Here is an 18,304-nt window from a genome sequence, read left to right as displayed (position 1 = left end):
CCCAGAATGAACTGCTGGTGGAGGGAAGGAAATGCAATAACTTCACTCCTGCTTGCTGCCTGGGGTGTGTGCATTTCCATGCCTCCCAGTTGCCCTGATGATGAGGAAAGCAAGAACAAGGTGAAGGCAGTGCCAGGGCACAGCTGGGAGATCCCTGCCTGCCATCCATCATGGCAAGCAGGCAGGCTGCAATAAATGCAATTCCTAGCCTCTTGATACTGTTTTTCCCTAGAATTTCTGGCCAAGAGAAACCTATTAATAAAATAGTAACAAAAGCAGTAAGAAAAAGCTTTTAAAATTCATGATTCACCCTTGTAGCAGGAGCAGAGTGTGAAGGGAAATGCATTTTTTCCTTCAGTGTGGCTGTGTGTTCCCCTCTCTTTTTACAGCTGAAGGAACAGTCATTAGTTACATTAATAAACTTCTGTATTGCACCTTGAGCAATTAGACCTACTTTCATGCCCTAGATGTTGGTTTCTTATCCCCTAATAACACTGTTTATTAAATCTTCTAGTTGAAATTTGTTTTTCTATTTGCTTTACTCTGTCTTTATAGTAATTGGGAAGGTGATGGTTTTCTTTCATTATTGGTTAATTTTCTTTATTTGTTTATTGGTTAATTTTCTTTATTTGTTGGTTAATTTTCTTTATTTGTTGGTTAATTTTCTTTATTATTGGTTAATTTTCTTTATTTGTTTCCTCTACACACAGTATTTTACTCTCAAATGGTATGGTAGTAATGTACAGGAAAAAAAAAAAAGTTTAATTGATTTCTTTAAACTGTCTTTTGGATTTTTTTAATGGTACATATGCATGAAATACCATTTTTTATCCAGTTCTGAACTTCATACCAGGTCTGACAGAGCCCTTCTGACTTTAAAAAAAAATAGATTTTCAATGTTACTTTCAGCAAATGTTTGAAGAAATGTTTTCACCTCTAAATTTAAATTATACAAATGACATATTCATTATATAAACATATATAGATTATGAATTGGTGTGTTCTGACTCATGTAAGGAATATGCAGCTCTTTTTTTAGGAGAATAAATAAAGATTTATGTCTTAATGGCTAAGCAAATATTTGGAAGAAAGTTTTAAGGAATGAAACAAGTGTTTATGAGCAATTCTGATTTACTCAAGTTTGCAGTTGAGTTCCCTGGCTGTTTTTTATTTAATTTTTTAGCAGTTATGGGAATGTTTTCCCTTCTCTGAGGGAGGAGGTGCAGGACTGGAGCAGAAGAGCAGCTGCTGTTTGGGGTCTCCCCCATCCCAGCCTCATTTCTCTCAGCAGCAGGAGACCCCAATTCTTTAATTCATCAGATGGGGCAGAGCACACATTGTCTCATCTGTGTTTTTCCAGAGTTTTTTAGGAGCTGGAAGTGTCAGGACCAGGTGATGACACCAGTTTGTTTTATTCTTGGCAGTTTTCAGTGCTCAGGGACAGAATCCCATTTTTCTCTGCTCAGTGTTGTTTTTAGGTGGGGATTTTGCCCACCCTGAGGGTGCTGCTTTCCACTGAGCAGCAGGAACTTGTTCTTCACCCACTTCCCTGCAAAGGCTGTTTTTAATCACAATTATTAAATATCACCATTAGAGAAATGAGTTCTTTTGAAGAAGCTCTGAATTCCTGGGATCCTGCAGAAAAATCAGCATTTGCTGTTAGTGCTGCAGCAAAGGGAGACAGCAATTGGCATCTGTAAAGAATTTCAGGCTGAATCTTGAATTTTATACAGACCACACAAAACAGTTGCTGCTTGCTTAATAACCCACTTATTAATTACATTTATTAATTTATTACACTTATTAATTACAGTAATGTGCTGCAGGCCTGAGCACAGAGACAGAGCTAAGTGTGTTGAAAAGTGCATTCTTTGCTCCTTTGCTTTGCACTTCACCCACAAGCCTTTAAATGGAGGAGAAAATTGAATTCTCAGAAGAATTGGAGAGGCTGCTGGGGGCTGTTCAGGCCTGGCACAGCCACCCTGCAGCACATTTTTGTGTGTTCATGTCCTTTATTGAACATCTGTGACACCAATCCAGAAAGTGTTAACTTTCACATGATTCAGAAAAATCTTCAGAGGAGACTTTTCTTCCCCCCCCCCTCCTCTGGAAAATGAATTATAAACCATCTCCAGCTTTTATATTTTTATTATAACCCAGCTATATTCCAGCAAAAGCTGCTGGCAGATAGTTTCCTCATCCATTTCCAAATGAAGATGTGTTAAATTTATTTGCTGAAGGAACTTGTAGCTTGTGCTGTAACCTTGGTCATGGGACTGGATATAAAAGCAGAGGGAGAGAAGCCCACTTAACAGCAGGGAACAAAGTGGAGCTGGAAATGTTATCAGGCTGGGAAGGCAGAACGTGTAGAATTACTGCAGATTTTGGCTGTGTGATTTTGGATTTTGGGTTTTGGACATGTGGCTTCCTTCACTGCCTCCACGTGTGCTTCACACTGCTTGTGTGAGCTCAGGCTGTGCCATGGCTGGATAAATAAAAGGGACCAGGTGCCCCAAGAAAATAGCACTAAAATCCTTTTTTAAATATTTAAAATATTTTTTTTTAATCCTGTTAAATGCTGAGAGCCATTTCCTGGGCTCCACCTCTTTACCTGTGCTTAGAAAGAGCCATTTCTCATGCAGGTGTGTGGGGGGCTGAGCTGCCCATCCCAAAGGAATCAGCATCATGTTTTCCACCAGGATAATGTCCTGCTAATTCAGCAAGGGGGTTTGGGCAAGCACTCAGTGTTCTAGATGTGTGTTTTTAATTTATAATTAATGATGAGCATAGAGGTCTTGTGAAGGTTTCATTTTTCTGCTCTAAATATGTGTTGATCAGGAGTAAGTTCTACCTATTTTTTCCACACTTAGTATGTCAAAATATATTCCAGTAACCTCAAAGAGCTGCTTTCATAAAATATCTTGATGAAATTTTACCAAATCATTTTTATAAAAGGGATGCTGAAACCCTGGCCCACTCAGGTTCAATATTCCAAGGTGGTACATTGATTTTTGTTGTGCTGCTGGTATTTTCTTGGTAAGAAAGCTGCTCCCCTCCAGTGCCCCAGCCCCAGGGAGTGTTCAGAGCAACTGTGCATTTCTTAGAAAGGTGAAAACTGAATGCAGATTTTCTTTGCACTCTGACCTTGTTTCTTTTCCAGGCCCTGGAAGAAGCCCAGAAAGCCATTCAACAGCTCTTTGGTAAAATTAAGGATATTAAAGACAAGGCTGAAAAATCTGAGCAAATGGTGAGCAGCACTTTCTTTCTGGCCTTTGAAAGGGAGGGGACACTGGCTTTTCCTGTCAGTAACATTTTTGTCCTTGGTAAGGCTGAAAAATCTGAGCAAATGGTGAGCAGCACTTTCTTTCTGGCCTTTGAAAGGGAGGGGACACTGGCTTTTCCTGTCAGTAACATTTTTGTCCTTGGTCCTGGCTGCTTGGGAATTTCCTGTGTTGAAGCTGTGGTGTCCCCAGGGCTGCTGAGCTGACACCTCTGCAGCCCCAAAGAGGGAGAGAGTGGCTTCTTCTCTCCTGAAAATTCCATTGCTGGGGCTTGATGTTCAACCAGAATCCTTTCTCATTCTCCAGGTGAAGGAAATCACCAGGGATATCAAGCAGCTGGACCATGCCAAGCGTCACCTGACCACCTCCATCACCACCCTCAACCACCTCCACATGCTGGCAGGGGGGGTGGATTCCCTGGAGTAAGTCTGGCAATTCTTGCTGGCAAGTTTGTGCCATGATCTCTGTGGGTCTGGCACAGCCTCTGCCTGGTTTTTTTTTGGAGGGAATTTTGCTCCCAAGTCTGGATTTCTGCTGGCAGATCTGTGTTGCTCTGAGTGACCCCCAGCCTGTGTTGTGTTTAATAATTTGCAGCATTGATTGCTTGGATTGCTCTGTTGATCCTTGGTGGTAAGGAGTGAGTCTGGCTTCATTAAGGAATCCTCATCAGAGATGTGCTCTTGGGAATTTGAGAGGATTTTTGTCACTCTTGTATCTAAAACTGCAGTAGGTTTTGGTAAAAGTCAATTCTAATTTTCATTCTAGCATGAGTTTCAGGAAACCTTGCAGCTTGTACCGTGTGTGAATTGGGGGTTAAATATTTCTAATAATCCTTTTTGGTTTTTTTAATATGCTTGAGGAACATCCAATCTAGGAAAATACATTTTATTTTTTTACATGTTGCATCTGTGAAGTTGCACAGCCTGTTCTTGGTTTGTAGCAAATCCTGCACGAACGCCGGGTCATGAAACGCTGAGAATTCAATTTTACTTAGCCTGCTGTCTCCACTGGAACGATCCTAAAGGATGATATAAAAATAAATTAACTTGATTATCTTTTTTTTTATTTTCCCTGTCAGTTGCCTGTGAAAGTTATTAAGAGAGAAGTCAAGGCTAATGGCTTTTCAGCATCGTTCTCCTCCAGAGGAGCTTTAGCTCACACTTTGTGTGTGATGACGAATGGCTTCACTCAGGTCATTACAGTCAAATAACATTTACTGCCTCCAGAACCATACTGGGAAGTGGATGCATTCAGTAGTTTACATGTTCCTTGCCAAGTGTTGCTTTTGGCATTTATGGGGTTTTTTTTTTTCTTTTTTGAGGCATTGTTAGATTTGTGCCAGATTGGTTTATTTTAGCATCGCTTGAGTGAAATTTTAATGCAGCGTTGGAATGTTAATGAAGAGCTGTGTGTTTTAGAAAAATAAATGTCAATAGGGACCAGGGTGACCCAGTGGGGATGAAGTAACCTGTGGAATTACCACCCAGGACTTTCATTGAATCTGTCTTTGTCAATCTTTCATTTCCTCTGCAGGGCTATGACCAGGAGGAGACAATATGGGGAGGTTGCCAACCTTCTCCAAGGTGTGGTGAATGTCTTGGAGCACTTCAACAAATACATGGGGATCCCTCAGATTCGACAGCTCTCTGAAAGGTAAAAGGGTCAAACCCTGAGCACTCCCTTTCCTGCTGGGGAGGAGGGGTAGGAAATGTCTTAGGCAGGTTCAGAATCTCAAGGATGTGAAGGTTGGACATGGTCCTTGGAGCTTCCTTCCAGCCAAAACAAACAGGTTAAAACTGGACAGAGTTTGCTGAAATCTGGAGCAGCCCATTCTGTTCAGTAGCAGTGGATGTAAGTCACTCTGTGGTTTTCATTTTCTCACCTGGAGGAGCCTGTGGAAGTGCAGGTTGTTGTGTGTGATGGTCACATGCAGGTGTTTGTGGTGAGCCCTGAGGTGGTGCTCTCTCCTGCTCTCTTCAGCTCAGTGATGGAGCCCAGCAGCCTGGCATGAGGCACAGATCTGTCCATGCTCATGGTGATGTCTGGGCCCCTTTGTGCCTCAGCAGGATCCTCACAGGGCTTGGACAGGCAGGATTTCTCCTTCTGCCTTTGCCAACCTTGGTTATTCTGAGCACCTTCAGTTTCTTCTGCCAAAACCTGCTCCCAGTGCCCAGTTCTGCTGAGATCTGAGGCTTGTAGCCAATCTTCCTCTGCTGGGCTGGGACAGCTCTGATTTTCTGAACTGCAGTTACAATAATTTGGTGAGGTTTGGTGCAAGTCCCCAGCACCCTCAGCAGTAGCAGGTGAAGGCTCAGTGGTCACTGAGCCACCATTTCTCCTCAGGCTTGGCTTCATTTGGGATGTGACAGCTGGGATTTGAGGGAACAGGGTCCTCCCTGTTCTAGGGGACAGTGCTGTCCCTGCCTGAGGTGGCTTTGCTCATTACTGAGGTACTCAAAGGAGTCTTCCAGGCACAGTCATTAATTTTTTTGGTGCCTCCCTTTGCTAAGACAGCAGCTGGCTCCCTGTGTTGTTTAGTGATGGAAACGGAGTTTGAATGATTTGTTTGTAATGTTTTCATGTAAATCTGTTGGACTTTCTTTATGGTATAGACACCTCTTCCAGAAAACACAGATGGAATCCATGAAACAGAGCAGAAGAAAAATCCCCTCTCAGCCTAGAGAAGGGATGGGGCCTTGTTTAACAAAGCATTTGACCATAAGCATTTGCTTAAATGAACATGAACATCAAGGAAATGTAAACACATGTCAGTGCTTTTCTGAGTTGAGGCTGTTGTCTGTTCCAACCTTGTGCTCAGAGGTTGCTTGCAGTGGTAATGCCCTTTGGGCAGAAACCTGCTGTCATTGGCCATTTTAAGGCCAGATATAATTTAAACCTTGCTCTAAAATTCTGGCTGCTTTTCCCTTTCTGGTGGATGATTATTTAATACTTTTGTAGTTGCTGATTGTTACAGAAACCAGTTCAGGCTCCTGCTAGCAGGCAGGGTGGTTTTGAGTCAGGCCAGCAGACTGGCAAGGACAGGGAGGAAAACTTCTTTTGTTTTATTCTCCCTTCAAGATAAGGATCTGAAAAGCTCAAGCAAGTCTGTTCCTCCTATTTTTAGAATTGCCTGGGCAGGGTTTTCCTCTCAGTGTTTATCCAGGGAGAGCTGCACCATCTGGTAGTGATAGAGGAGGCTGCTGTGGGGTGAAAGGAGCTGCTCTGGGGTGCTGCTGGCAGCTCCTCACTGCTCCACATCAGGCAGAAAATTCCTGCAGGGAGGTCCATGGCACCACCATTCTGCTTTTGGTGTTTGACCCCGTGGCTGTGTGTCAGGGCCTGGTTTGGAGTTGAGTTTTCTCTCTCTTTTGCTTGGAAATCCTTTTGTGATTCATGAAACATCAGAGGAGGTTTGCCTGGCTTCTCACAGGGGTATTTTTAGGCTGTGGAATTGCTGGGGTTTGATATCTCATGGATTTGTTTGAATGGTACAAGTGAAGCCTCTAGGATGTTGGGGAAGGCAAGAAATGCTTTAGTAGCTGTTGGCACAGACCTGTGACAGTAACCAATGTCTGTTATATACAATAAGCCCATTATAGGCACTGCTCAAGCAGCAGATTCTGTTGCTTTCTGAAATAAAAAGCCTCTTTTTTCATGGTGTGAATGGAGTGAAGCCAAGTATGAATGGGAAACCATGGGAAGGAGAAGTGCCTGCTTGGTGCTGTTGGATGTGCTCTTTGTCATGGGCTGTTCAATTTAGGGTGCTGCTCCTGGATGCTGTGAGAAGCAATGATGTGTTTTTAATGTTGTTTTCCACCTGTTCTGTCCCTTTGAAAACAACCAAGCCAAACCCCCACTGTAAGGATTCATTGGAAACCTGGACTGAACTCTCAATTAGTTGGCTTCTTGTGCTGATCCTGTTGAGCTTTGATGTAAAAATGTCACAATTCATGGCCAAATGTAAATATTTTCCTGAGAGCATTCCTAAAGCAATTTCTAAGGCAGTGCATTGGTAGCTGTTGTAGTAAACAGAAATATTTTCTTATCTCTCAATCCTCTGCTCTTTTCTGTCTTTGGAGGGAGGTACAATTAGTGGTCCCAAACCCACCCAGAAAAAAAGGTCTTGCAGGCCTAGCAGATAGTGGAAAAAAGCCTGGAAAGTATTTAGGAGGAAGATAATTACAAGTTTGCCACAGGAAAACAGGCTGGCTCAGCCTCTTTTTATCTCAGCAAGCTGCCAGGCTTGGTTTAAGATTTCTGGTAGCTTTGGCTAAAGGAATTGTGGTTTCTAGTAATTGAATGTCATTTGAAACATAGCAGTGGGTTTTCTTGTTTTTATTTTTTAAAGGCAAGGGAAACAGGGAACAAAAGCCACTAATAATAAAACAGAAGTCAGAGGAACAGAAATCATTAATAGCTGGATAACCAGAGGGTTTGGCAGCCCCAGGAAAGGCAGTTCCCTGCTGTGTGGGATATCCCAGTTTCTGGGGGAACCTACCCAGGGAAAGAGACCCTTATCAAACCCACTGAGGCTCTGAGAGATCCTAAATCTCTTACCTGGGCTTGCTGAGCCAGCTCACCTGATGAAGTGGTTCCACACACCCCCTCAGGCTTTTATGGCTGCATGGAGAATATTCTGAATTATTGCAGAGCAGCTTTCCACAGGGGCAATAATCTCCAGGGGCTGAAGCAAGTGCCCCCCTTGTGCTCTGCCTAAGGCAGGTGGGCTCTAAAGAGGTGGCAGAAAGGTTTTCTTGCTTCTGGGTGTGTGTTCATAATTGTGAGAATAACTGGGTGTTTCTGTGTGTGTGGTTATATAAAAGTGAATTTTACTGGGAGGGCACTGGGGCTCCCTGTCCTTGCTCCCACCTAAACTTTGGCTCTGCCCTGTTCCTCTCAGAAAATATGAAGGCAAAAAAAAAGATTCAAGCTTGTTCTCCCTGAGAGAAGAGAGATTTTTTTTAATGCAGGACCTATTTTTAAAAAATACATATTTTTAACATCCCACTTGAGCAAGGCATTCCTGCAAGTTCCTTAATTTAAGGATATGAGGATCCCCATGAAGATTATCCTGAAGTACTTTCCTGAATCAGAGCCTAAACCAACAAAGCTTGTGGACAGGGCTTTTAACTGCCTGACAGAGGCTCTTTGAAATTTGTGGAGTCTTTGGGAATCTGGCTGCTGCTCTTTTCAGTGCCTCCACTGTGCTGCACTGCAGCTGTTGTCAAACAGAAAGGTCCCCCCAGCCCCTCAGTAGGAAAGGAGTATCACTGCTAACAGCTTCCAGTTGTTCATACAAACTCACTAATTCCTGTGACTCCTGATTCTACACACTTCTTCTTTCTGGATTATTTAAAAGATAAAAAAATTCAGTCTGTTTTTAGTCTCTTTTTTTTTCTTTTTCCCCACTTCTTTTCCTGCAGAATGAAAGGTTTATTTCTGTGATGCTTTCTCACATGAGCTGCAAGTGCTTTCTGGTAGAATTTAGGCAGGAGTAAACCTGTAGCTGTGGCTTCCTCCTTACTGATTAAATTCCAACATATTAGTGATTTAGATTTCAACATTTTGTTTCCCACTTATGAAGTTGTTCACTGGATGTCTTTACCTGGAAGAGGAGAGGAGTCTCTGAACATTCCTGTGAAGCAGAGAGCTTAAGTGAGAATTATTTTTGACACTGCAGGCAGGAAGCTTTTCCAACAAAATCCCCATAAATAAATCCTGAGGAAGGCAGGTTGTACACCCAGTTAAATCAGATATAAATTTATATTTCAGCCATCAATTTTAAAGGACTTGAATTTTCTGCATTTGGCACCAGGAAAGAATCCAGCATTGTCAGATCATCTCGTGGGTTTTTTGCTACTAATGGGACTCAAATGGGAAGATTAAAGAAGCAGATCATTCCTTGATAAGGTTGAGGAGTCTTAAACAAGCACAAAAAAAATAAACCAAAGCCAAGTCTTCTCCCCACAGTCTGAACAAACATTTTCACAACAGTAAATGTCGCCAGTCTTGCTAAAGTATCAATCTCAGTGGAAAAATCCACTGTCTGAGTGATCAGTTCAGACCTGAAAGCCTTTCCAGTATAATAAAACCTGATGGAAGAATTCAAGGGCTGCAGGGGGATAGAAGTGCCTCACTGTTTGCTTTGGCACTTTCTAGTGTGTGTAGGCATTTCCATTTCCCTAGAAGTATCAATTAAGCTGTATTGACTTTTATTTCTGGAAATTGGAAGCTTTATTCTCTCAGCCAAATAAAGAGCAAGGTTGTGGTTTATTCTACTCCCATTTCATCCCTTTTGCTCTTTTGTGCTTCTCTAAGACCCTGAGAATTTATGGGATAAAACTGCTGCCAGCTGTATTCATTTAGAAGTGGATCAGCACACCTGGAGCTGTGAAGGGTTCATGGGGAAGATTGAGACATTGGGAAGCTTTTTACATCTTGGAAACATATTGCTGTTGAAATGTGGGCAACAGGAATGGATTTCAGTGGAGATCACACTGGCATTAAAGGCCTTTCAAACAGCTGATTAAGTGGCTCTTATTGAAATATGAAATGGCAGCAGGGCAGGAGAGCCCAGGACATGTTCTGCTGCAGCTGAGGGCTCAGGAATTGTCACTCAGGGAGCAAAGCGTCTCCCAATTTTGACACAGAGACCTTCTGAGTGTGGATATTTTGTCTTCAGCATCCTTTTGATCCCTTACAATCCCTCCTGCAGCTGCTGGTGTTGCAGCCACCTTGCAGGGAGGTTGTTGGGACCCCCCCAAAGCCCCTCCTGTGTCTCCCCCAGGGTGAAGGCAGCACAGAACGAGTTGGGGCAGCAGATCCTGGCTGACTTCGAGGAAGCCTTTCCTTCCCAAGGCACAAAGGTAAAGTTCTCACTTTCCCTCTTCCTCCCATTGAAAAGTGTCACTGCAGGCTCTTCAGGTGTTGGGTTTAGTCTCATTTTTCCTCTAGGTTTGCTCTCTGCCTGTTTCAGGAGTTTGTTCAGAAAGCAGAGGGTGATTTCTCACTCTGGGGGGAAGTGCAGCCTTCCCTTCCCTCTGCAGCCAGGCAGGGAATGCCCAACAATTCATCTGTGGGCTTCTCACCCAGTGCCTGGTTATTTGTTGCTCACAAAAATCAGAGTTTTGTTCAGAGGAAGCCAAGCACAGGCTGGCTGTTGACACAGTGCCACCAAGTTTGTGTCTGCTTTTCTCAGCACAGAGACAAATCTGGGCTGGGGCTAAGGCACCAACTGTGCTTCCCCAGCCTTGTGCATCCAAACATTTGCAAACAGGAAGGGGAGTAGGTGTGAATTTGAATTTCCTTCCAAGAAAACACCAGTTCTGCCTTTCAGACCACCAGCTCTGCTGGTTTCTTGGAGCACTTGGTGAAGGGCAAATCTGTGTCTGTGAGAAGCAGCACCAAAGCAGCTTTATTTTATTTAAAAAAAAAAGTTTCTAAATTTTCTGCCTTTACCATGGACCAGCTTCATGGTCAGTGAAATGGAAGCAGCTGAGCTGTCATGCAGCAATAAATAAAGAGTAGCAGCAGAAAGGAGAATAATAGGAAAGGATAAACCTGGCTGCATTTACAATCACCCATTCCACTCTTTAACCTGGAATCTTTTTCTTCCTGTTTGTTTTGCCAGAGGACTGGAGGGCCCAGCAATGTCCTACGTGATGCCTGCCTGGTAGCCAACGTCCTGGACCCCAGGATCAAACAGGAAATCATCAAGAAATTCATTAAACAACACCTCTCAGAGTATCTGGTCCTTTTCCAGGAAAATCAAGATGTAAGGGAAGCTTTGCAAGCTCCATTTGGATTTCACATTTTGCTCTGCTGGCATTCCCAAAATTCTCACTTCCACAGGTTCCTGTGGTGAAAAGTTTTTAACCCAAGGGTTTGGAAACTCTGATTTTGATGAGCTGGGAGTTGCTGTTATCTCTGCCAGGATCCTCCCACCTTGGAGCTCAGTTTCTCAGATCACTAGAAATGTTTTCTCCCCACACATAGAAAATAAATAAATTAGTGTTAGATTTATTTCCTGCCCTGTAAAGGGTTGAAAACTCAACACCAACCCCCCCAAACAATCAAGAAACACCCCAAACTCCTTAGAAAGCTGAAGGGGAGGGATTTCTAAAAAGGTAATTATCTTTATAGCTAATTTTTAAACTTCCTGTCCTGATACTAACAGCTTTTTAAAAGTTTACCATAACCTTCTTGAATTTGATAAAAAAACCCCAGACAAACCAGAATCACCTTTAGATCAAAATGTATTTTATCCATTTCAAATGTTTGACTAAGAATAGAGAAAGGCTAAGCTGCCTAAGTTTAAATAACATTTTTCCATCAAAGTTTTCTGGATTAATCTTTGTGCTTTTTGACCAGAAACCACAATTATTGAGGGGAAAAAAAAAATCCATCCTGCTCAGCTTGTAAGAATTTTAGTTGGAATTTAAATGTGAGCTGAATGTAGGAATCCAGGAATTGCTGCACTCTCATCCCACTGACTTTAACCTCTCTGTCTGAAACAAAGAGGGTGGGATCAAATGAAATATTATTGGATTGAGTTTTCAATAATCTCTGCATGATTTAGGAGCACTGTTATCCTCATTTTCAACAGAACTTGCTCTCTTAATTCACACAAGATAGGATTTTCAGTCTGGCATGTGTTTAAGCACTTGGAATCATTGAGGTTGGAAAAGACCTTTCAGATCCTTGATTCCAGCCCTTGCCAAGGCCATGCTAAACCCTGTCCCCTAGTGCCACATCCACACATCTTTTCAGTCCCTCCTGGGATGTGACTCAGCCAATTCCCTGGGCAGCCTCTTCCAGTGCTTGATAACCCTTTCAGGGAAGAAATTTTTCCTGATATCCAACGTGGGATTCACATTCTGTGAACCTGGGAGAAGCAGTGAGAGAAGCAAAGAATGACCAAAACAATTCTTCTCTCATGTACTGCTCCTGTGTTGTTGACAAGTGGAAGGCTTTGGGGAAGGTTTTTGCCTGAAGGGAATTGGTGATTGGATTCTGGTGTGAGTGTTTGGATTCACTGACCAGCTGAATCCAGGTCTGTGTGCAGTGGAGATGAGTTGAGTGCTTGGCAGATTCAGTTTAGATATAATATAATATAGAATAATATAGTATAATCAAGTAATTAATTAGCCTTCTGATAAGATGGAGTCCTCATCATTTCTCCTGGACATCAGGCAAAAATATCACCGATAATCCAAAGCTTTCAGAGGATGTTAATCAATGTAAAATCACGAGACAGAGCAGAGCTGCAGCAGCACAGCTCTGAATATTTGCTAAAGATGCTGATGGTGCTAAAAAGCTCTTTGTCCCTGGGATCCAGGTGGCCTGGTTGGACAAGATTGACCGGCGCTACGCCTGGATCAAGAGGCAGCTGGTGGATTACGAGGAGAAGTACGGGCGCATGTTCCCCGCGGAGTGGTGCATGACGGAACGCATCGCCGTGGACTTCTGCCACGTCACCAGGTGAGCCCCACCTGGGGAACCACACATCCTCACTCAGAACTGCCCCAGGTTCTGCCACGTCACCAGGTGAGCCCCTCCTGGGGAACCACACATCTCTGAGCAGAACTGCCCCAGGTTCTGCCACGTCACCAGGTGAGCCCCACCTGGGGAACCACACATCCTTACTCAGAACTGCCCCAGGTTCTGCCACGTCACCAGGTGAGCCCCTCCTGGGGAACCACACATCCTCACTCAGAACTGCCCCAGGTTCTGCCACGTCACCAGGTGAGCCCCTCCTGGGGAACCACACCATCCTCTGACGTCAGAACTGCCCCAGGTTCTGCCACGTCACCAGGTGAGCCCCCCCTGGGGAACCACACATCCTCACTCAGAACTGCCCCAGGTTCTGCCACGTCACCAGGTGAGCCCCACCTGGGGAACCACACATCTCTGAACAGAGCTGCCCCAGGTTCTGCCACGTCCCCAGGTGAGCCCCACCTGGGGAACCACACATCTCTGAGCAGAACTGCCCCAGGTTCTGCCACGTCACCAGGTGAGCCCCACCTGGAGAACCACACATCTCTCATCAGAACTGCCCCAGGTTCTGCCACATCACCAGGTGAGCCCCACCTGGAGAACCACACATCTCTGAACAGAGACACACAGAACTGCCCCAGGGTTTTCTGTAAGAAGCTGTGAGAAAGCTCAGAGAATTAAAACAATTATTATCTCTCTTTCTATTGTTTATAGATATGATTCTCCAGAGTGTACCATTGATAGATCAGCAGGAGTGTAAAAGAAGATTCTTAAAGTGTTGCTCTGACTTTTGAAGATTTTTTTTAAGCTTTCCGTTGTTTACATTCTTGTAACAAACTTTCTCACACACTTTATGTAAATAACTTATTGTTTTGCATTCTCTTATGGAGGAGGAGAAATTTAATAGACTCTTAGTTTGTCCAGTGTCATTGGAGAGGTGGCACTTTCACCCTCCAATCCATTGTCACTTTTGGAAATCTATAAATATCAGAGTCAGAAAAATAAAAGTCCCTTTTTTACTTTATAAAATTCCCTTTTTTACCTTAGAAAGAGCAGTGAGTCTGCATCGTGTTGTTTCCTATCCTATAGTGACACTAAAGGGTAATCTGGTCTTAAGTCCACCATTGTTTCTAGAAAACATAATAATAATAATAATAATAATAATAATAATAATAATAATAATAATAATAATAATAATAATCTGTAAATTTCTGATAATAAAGGGCCTTTTCATGCCTTCTGGTGGTAGAGTCTCTGTACCACCTTTGTCTCTCCCAATACCCCTTTGGTGATACCACACAGCTCCTGCTGCCTCCCAGCTGCCTGAAAATAAAAGGTTGGCTTGGTTCCTGCCAGGCTGCTCAGTGTCTGAAGGCAGGGTGCAAATGTCTCTGTGGAATTGTCTGTGGTTAAAAGGAAGTGAGGAGTGAAAGGGCTGAGAAGTGTCGCTAAAATGATGAAAAACTGAAGTGATGTGAAAATCAATTTTCAGCGTGACAGAGGTAAAAATCAGCAATGTTTCAGGCCAAGTGGAATAGCATGAGCTGACTGTGGTGGCCAGACTCTTTGCCAAGCAGACAGGGAAGCAGAGGAAGGTGCCAGTGGCACCATTGCCTTTGTTCTGGGACCCCAGTGGGAGTCCCTGAGCTCCCCACCTTGGATCCTCAGGGCTTTCCCAAGTGGCTGCCAGGAGATGGGCTCCTGTTACCCACAGAGCAACTGTGGCTGTGTTTGAAATGGGATCTGCAAGGCAGTTTTATGTTGGAGAGCCTCTTAGGAGTTAGCCTGAATTTTGTGATGAAAGTCTCTCTGGGGAATGGACTGAGTTGCAGTGTTAGGTTTCAGACCTTTACAGGAAACCACATTTGTTTTTTTCTATATCCCCTCTCTCTTGCAGGGCAGAGCTCTCCAAGATCATGCGCACCAGGGCCAAGGAGATTGAGGTGAAATTGCTTTTGTTTGCAATTCAGAGAACAACCAACTTTGAGGGGCTCCTGGCCAAACGCTTCTCAGGCTGCACCCTTGCTGATGGCACAGGGGTAAGGGCATTTCTGAAGAGCTCTCCTTTACCCTGCAGCTTTCTCAGGAGGAAAAAACCCCTCACACAAAGCTCAGAGAACACAGGAGGTGTCACCTGCAGCTCCCCTTGCTCAGGGTGTTCGGTGTGACTCTGCTCAGTGGTCTGTAATGGGAAAAGTGATTTTTAGTTGTGTAGACTGTAGAGAAGATAGGGCTCACAAGAATTAAAACTGCACTGCTTGTGTGCTTTTTTGGTTCTCCTGGGCCCCTGTGCTGTTTGAAGCCACAGAGTGATTGTGGTGTGGTTAAATGCCTTGTCATGTTTGTTCTCTACATGTCAGTGGCACATTTTAACTAAAAGTCTCCTCTTCTCCTCATTTCTGGGTGCCACACACTGACCACACGGACCAGCTTTCAGTCCCACATTGTTGGGTCACTCTGGCTTGCAGGGACATTGATAGCTTCTGCTTTGTCTCTGTTGGTAGATTGTAATGGCAGAACCAAGAGAGAAAAACCTCAGGGAATATCTCTGGAGCCATCTCTGAGCTTTTCCTGCCTGGAATCTCAGCCCAGAGCTCTGCCAGCCAGATGCCCTGGCAGCTCAGAGCATGTGTGCTTGGCTTTTCTGGCCAGCTGGTGTCTTTTAGCCTGGCTGGATGTGATAATTCAGCCTCCAAGGAAAGCCTGCTGGACCCACTGGTCATTTGCTGTGGGTGCTGCTAATTAAAAGAGGAAATCCTGGAAGGTTTTCCTCCTGGCTGAATTTAGATCTCTCAGAAATATGGCTTTATTTAGTCTGAAAAATTCCATAGAAAATTTGCAGTTTTAATTAAATTGGCTTCTCTGGGTTGTTGGAAGTGAGAAAACCAGAAGGGAGGGTGTGGTTTCAAATGACAGAAAATCCTGTATTTCTCCCTTTCTGACATGTCTAGAGGCTGTGACACTCAGGCTGTCACTTGCTCTGTTTTGTACCCAAAATGAAGGCCACCATTATCAATAGCTGGCTGGTGGGGGGACAAAGAGTGGGAGCAGCAATTTGGGGTTGATTGCAGGGCAGAGCTGCTGTGGGTTATCCCAGTGGAGACCACACACTTTGGAGTGGGGTTTGGCAGAGTGGAAATGTCACACTGGATAGAATGTCACACTTTCCAGGAGGATTCAGGCAGCATGGAGGGGTGGAGAGGGAGGCAGGATCTGATCCCCTCTGCTGGGAGAGGGCAGATTGCTGGGCAGTGCTTTGAAGGGCTTAGGGAAGCAAAATGTGGATGCAGCTGTGTGCCAGAGGGTGCAAAACTGGCTGTTCTCTGAGGAGCTTCCTCTTTTCCAGCAGAAGAAGCCAGAAGTGCCACCTCCCTCCACCAACCCCTTTCTGGAGGATGAAACTGGGCCAGAGACAGATGAGATTGTGATGGAGAAAAGTGATACAGACAAAGTAAGTCTTTGAAGTTCCCACTTCTCAGCCTCTGTCAGAATCTCCAGTGGGGCCTCAGCTTTTCCCATCCCATTGATTTGAAAAGTTTGTTTTCACAGCAATTAATTTAGTGCAGTTTTGATCCTTTGTGCAGCCCTCAGGCTCCCAGTACGACCATGCTTTGCTCTGGCTCACTTCACTGAAACCAAAGCAATCTTTATTCCAGTTAATAGTGCAGAGACAATCCTGCCACGTGAGAGTGAGCTGGATTCTGTTCCAGCCCAAATGTGACTACAGCATTTCTGTCAAAGGGAGATGAAATAGCTTTTTGGGTTTTCAGATCCCCAAAGAACCTCCTCTACCAACAGTTGCAATTCATATTTTACCCTGTCAGCCAAGCAAACTGTCTGGAGTCACCAAGCAACTCATTGAACTTTCAAGTGTCAGCTTTAGATTTTCACTCCAGACAAATCACTTGTGGGATTTTTATCTTTGCAGTGCTTTTTCTCCATGACCTCTGCAAAGCAGGCAGCTCCTCACTGCTTGTACCAGCACAGGGCTTCCAAACATTAAAGGGTGAATGGTAAATGCAATTGTTTTAATTGGCACCAGTATCAAAGCTTGTATTTTTTTATACACCAGATGGATGTTTTCTAAATGTTCACTTGTGGGTTACTGGAACTGGAACTCTCCTCTTACTGGGGGGATTTACAGCCCTGTAAATGGGCCATGTACAGGTGTGTCCTGATGGGTGCCCAGGGCCTCAGGACCTGCTCAAATCCTTGCCCCTGGGGAGAGCAGGGGCTGGGAGCTCAGCCTGGTGCTCTGCAGCCCCTCCAGATTTCCAGAGAGCAAGGCAGCCCCTCTGCCTTCATCCACAGCCAAAGCCCTGAAACAGAATGATTTAAGCAAGGTTTTGCTCTTCCATTAAAACCCAGCTTGGACAGTTGGTGTTGTGTGGATTTTATCAGTGAGACAGAGATTGGCAGCCTGGGGTGACACCTCTGGTGCATTTTTTGGGAAGAGTTTGCATTCCAGTACCTGATGGCTGGGAGGTTGGCTGGGATGTGCAGGGTTGAGATGAGAGGACATCCTTGAGAAGCCAGCGGTGTTAGGAGGCAGGTGAAGAGATAATTACAGCAATTAGGGCTGGGTTGATTGAACAGCAGAATGCAGCAGTTCAGGAGCTTCTGAGAGAGGAACTGCTGTGCTCCCTGGACCTTGTGAAGCCACCCATGGAGAGGAGACATCCCTGGGAGTGCAGCTTGTGCTGAGGCTGCCCTTTCCCTGTTGGAATGCCCTGTGGCAATGTCCCAGGGCTGGGCTCTGCTGCCCTGCAGCCTCCTGGCTGCCAGGTGGGCTCCAGCATTTCAGTGTCCCACTGCCAGCAGCTGCTGGTTCATGCTGGGAGGCTGGAAGTGCTGCAAGTCTCATCTTTCCTCTCACTGCCTGAAGAACAGAAGGGACACAGAGAGTTGAAGGTGAAGGGTTTTCAGTAAAAGACACCACTCCTGAAAATTCAAGGCACTTGGGGATCTAAAAGGGAGCACAAGAATTTTGAGGGGGGGAAATCCATGCTGAAAAAGCACCTCTTTTGGTAATCCTAGCAGTTCCATTTAATCTGTTTACTTTGGATAGTAATGAAAGGAAACTGGGCCAGCTGCAGACCTCCTTGCTGTGACAACAGTAACCTTTTATTATTTCCATCAAACTCGAGGAGGAAATAGCTTCAACATCTGCAGCTTTTGGACAGGGTTGCACACTCACAGCTTCAGTGCTACTGGTAAAAGATTTAATATTCCTTCCAGCAGCCATGCTGGGAGCAGCGTGGTGCAGAGACACAGAGAGCCAGGCCTGCTGCAGGAGCTGAGGGTAAACATGGTAAATCTGCAGCCTGTGCTGGCACTGCCATGCCAGCCCTTTGCAGATGGCAGCTTTCTGTCATTCCCTGGTATTTTTCCCCTCCCAGCTCCAGTGAGTGCGTGCATCCTGCACTCAGAGGGGTTTGGGTGGAGGATGCCTGGGAATGGTTCTGTCCCAAGGCTCTTAAAAGTTAAATTCTTCCTCATAGAGGTGGTCTGGCCTCCATAAAACCATT

General features: G+C 44.6%; 1 protein-coding gene across 3 annotated transcripts in view; it reads left to right on the top strand.

Moving 5' to 3' along the window:
- The window catches only part of VPS53 (VPS53 subunit of GARP complex), a 63,105-nt gene that overhangs the window by 15,441 nt on the left and 29,360 nt on the right, over positions 1-18,304 (top strand). The window contains exons 5-12 of one of the 3 annotated variants that reach the window (XM_030231337.2): positions 3,161-3,247; positions 3,588-3,703; positions 4,815-4,934; positions 10,069-10,147; positions 10,912-11,055; positions 12,619-12,761; positions 14,674-14,815; positions 16,126-16,227. In XM_030231337.2, the coding sequence (XP_030087197.1) occupies positions 3,161-3,247; positions 3,588-3,703; positions 4,815-4,934; positions 10,069-10,147; positions 10,912-11,055; positions 12,619-12,761; positions 14,674-14,815; positions 16,126-16,227 (933 nt within the window). Of the gene's footprint in view, positions 1-3,160; positions 3,248-3,328; positions 3,350-3,587; positions 3,704-4,814; positions 4,935-10,068; positions 10,148-10,911; positions 11,056-12,618; positions 12,762-14,673; positions 14,816-16,122; positions 16,228-18,304 lie in introns of those variants that run through there. The other 2 variants (XM_030231336.2, XM_030231338.2) reach the window with 2 other exon arrangements.

Source organism: Serinus canaria, chromosome 19 (genome assembly GCF_022539315.1).
Source record: "Serinus canaria isolate serCan28SL12 chromosome 19, serCan2020, whole genome shotgun sequence".
Taxonomy (NCBI): domain Eukaryota; kingdom Metazoa; phylum Chordata; class Aves; order Passeriformes; family Fringillidae; genus Serinus; species Serinus canaria.
Note: the sequence above shows the minus strand (reverse complement) of the source record. Positions and strands in the feature narration are given on the sequence as shown.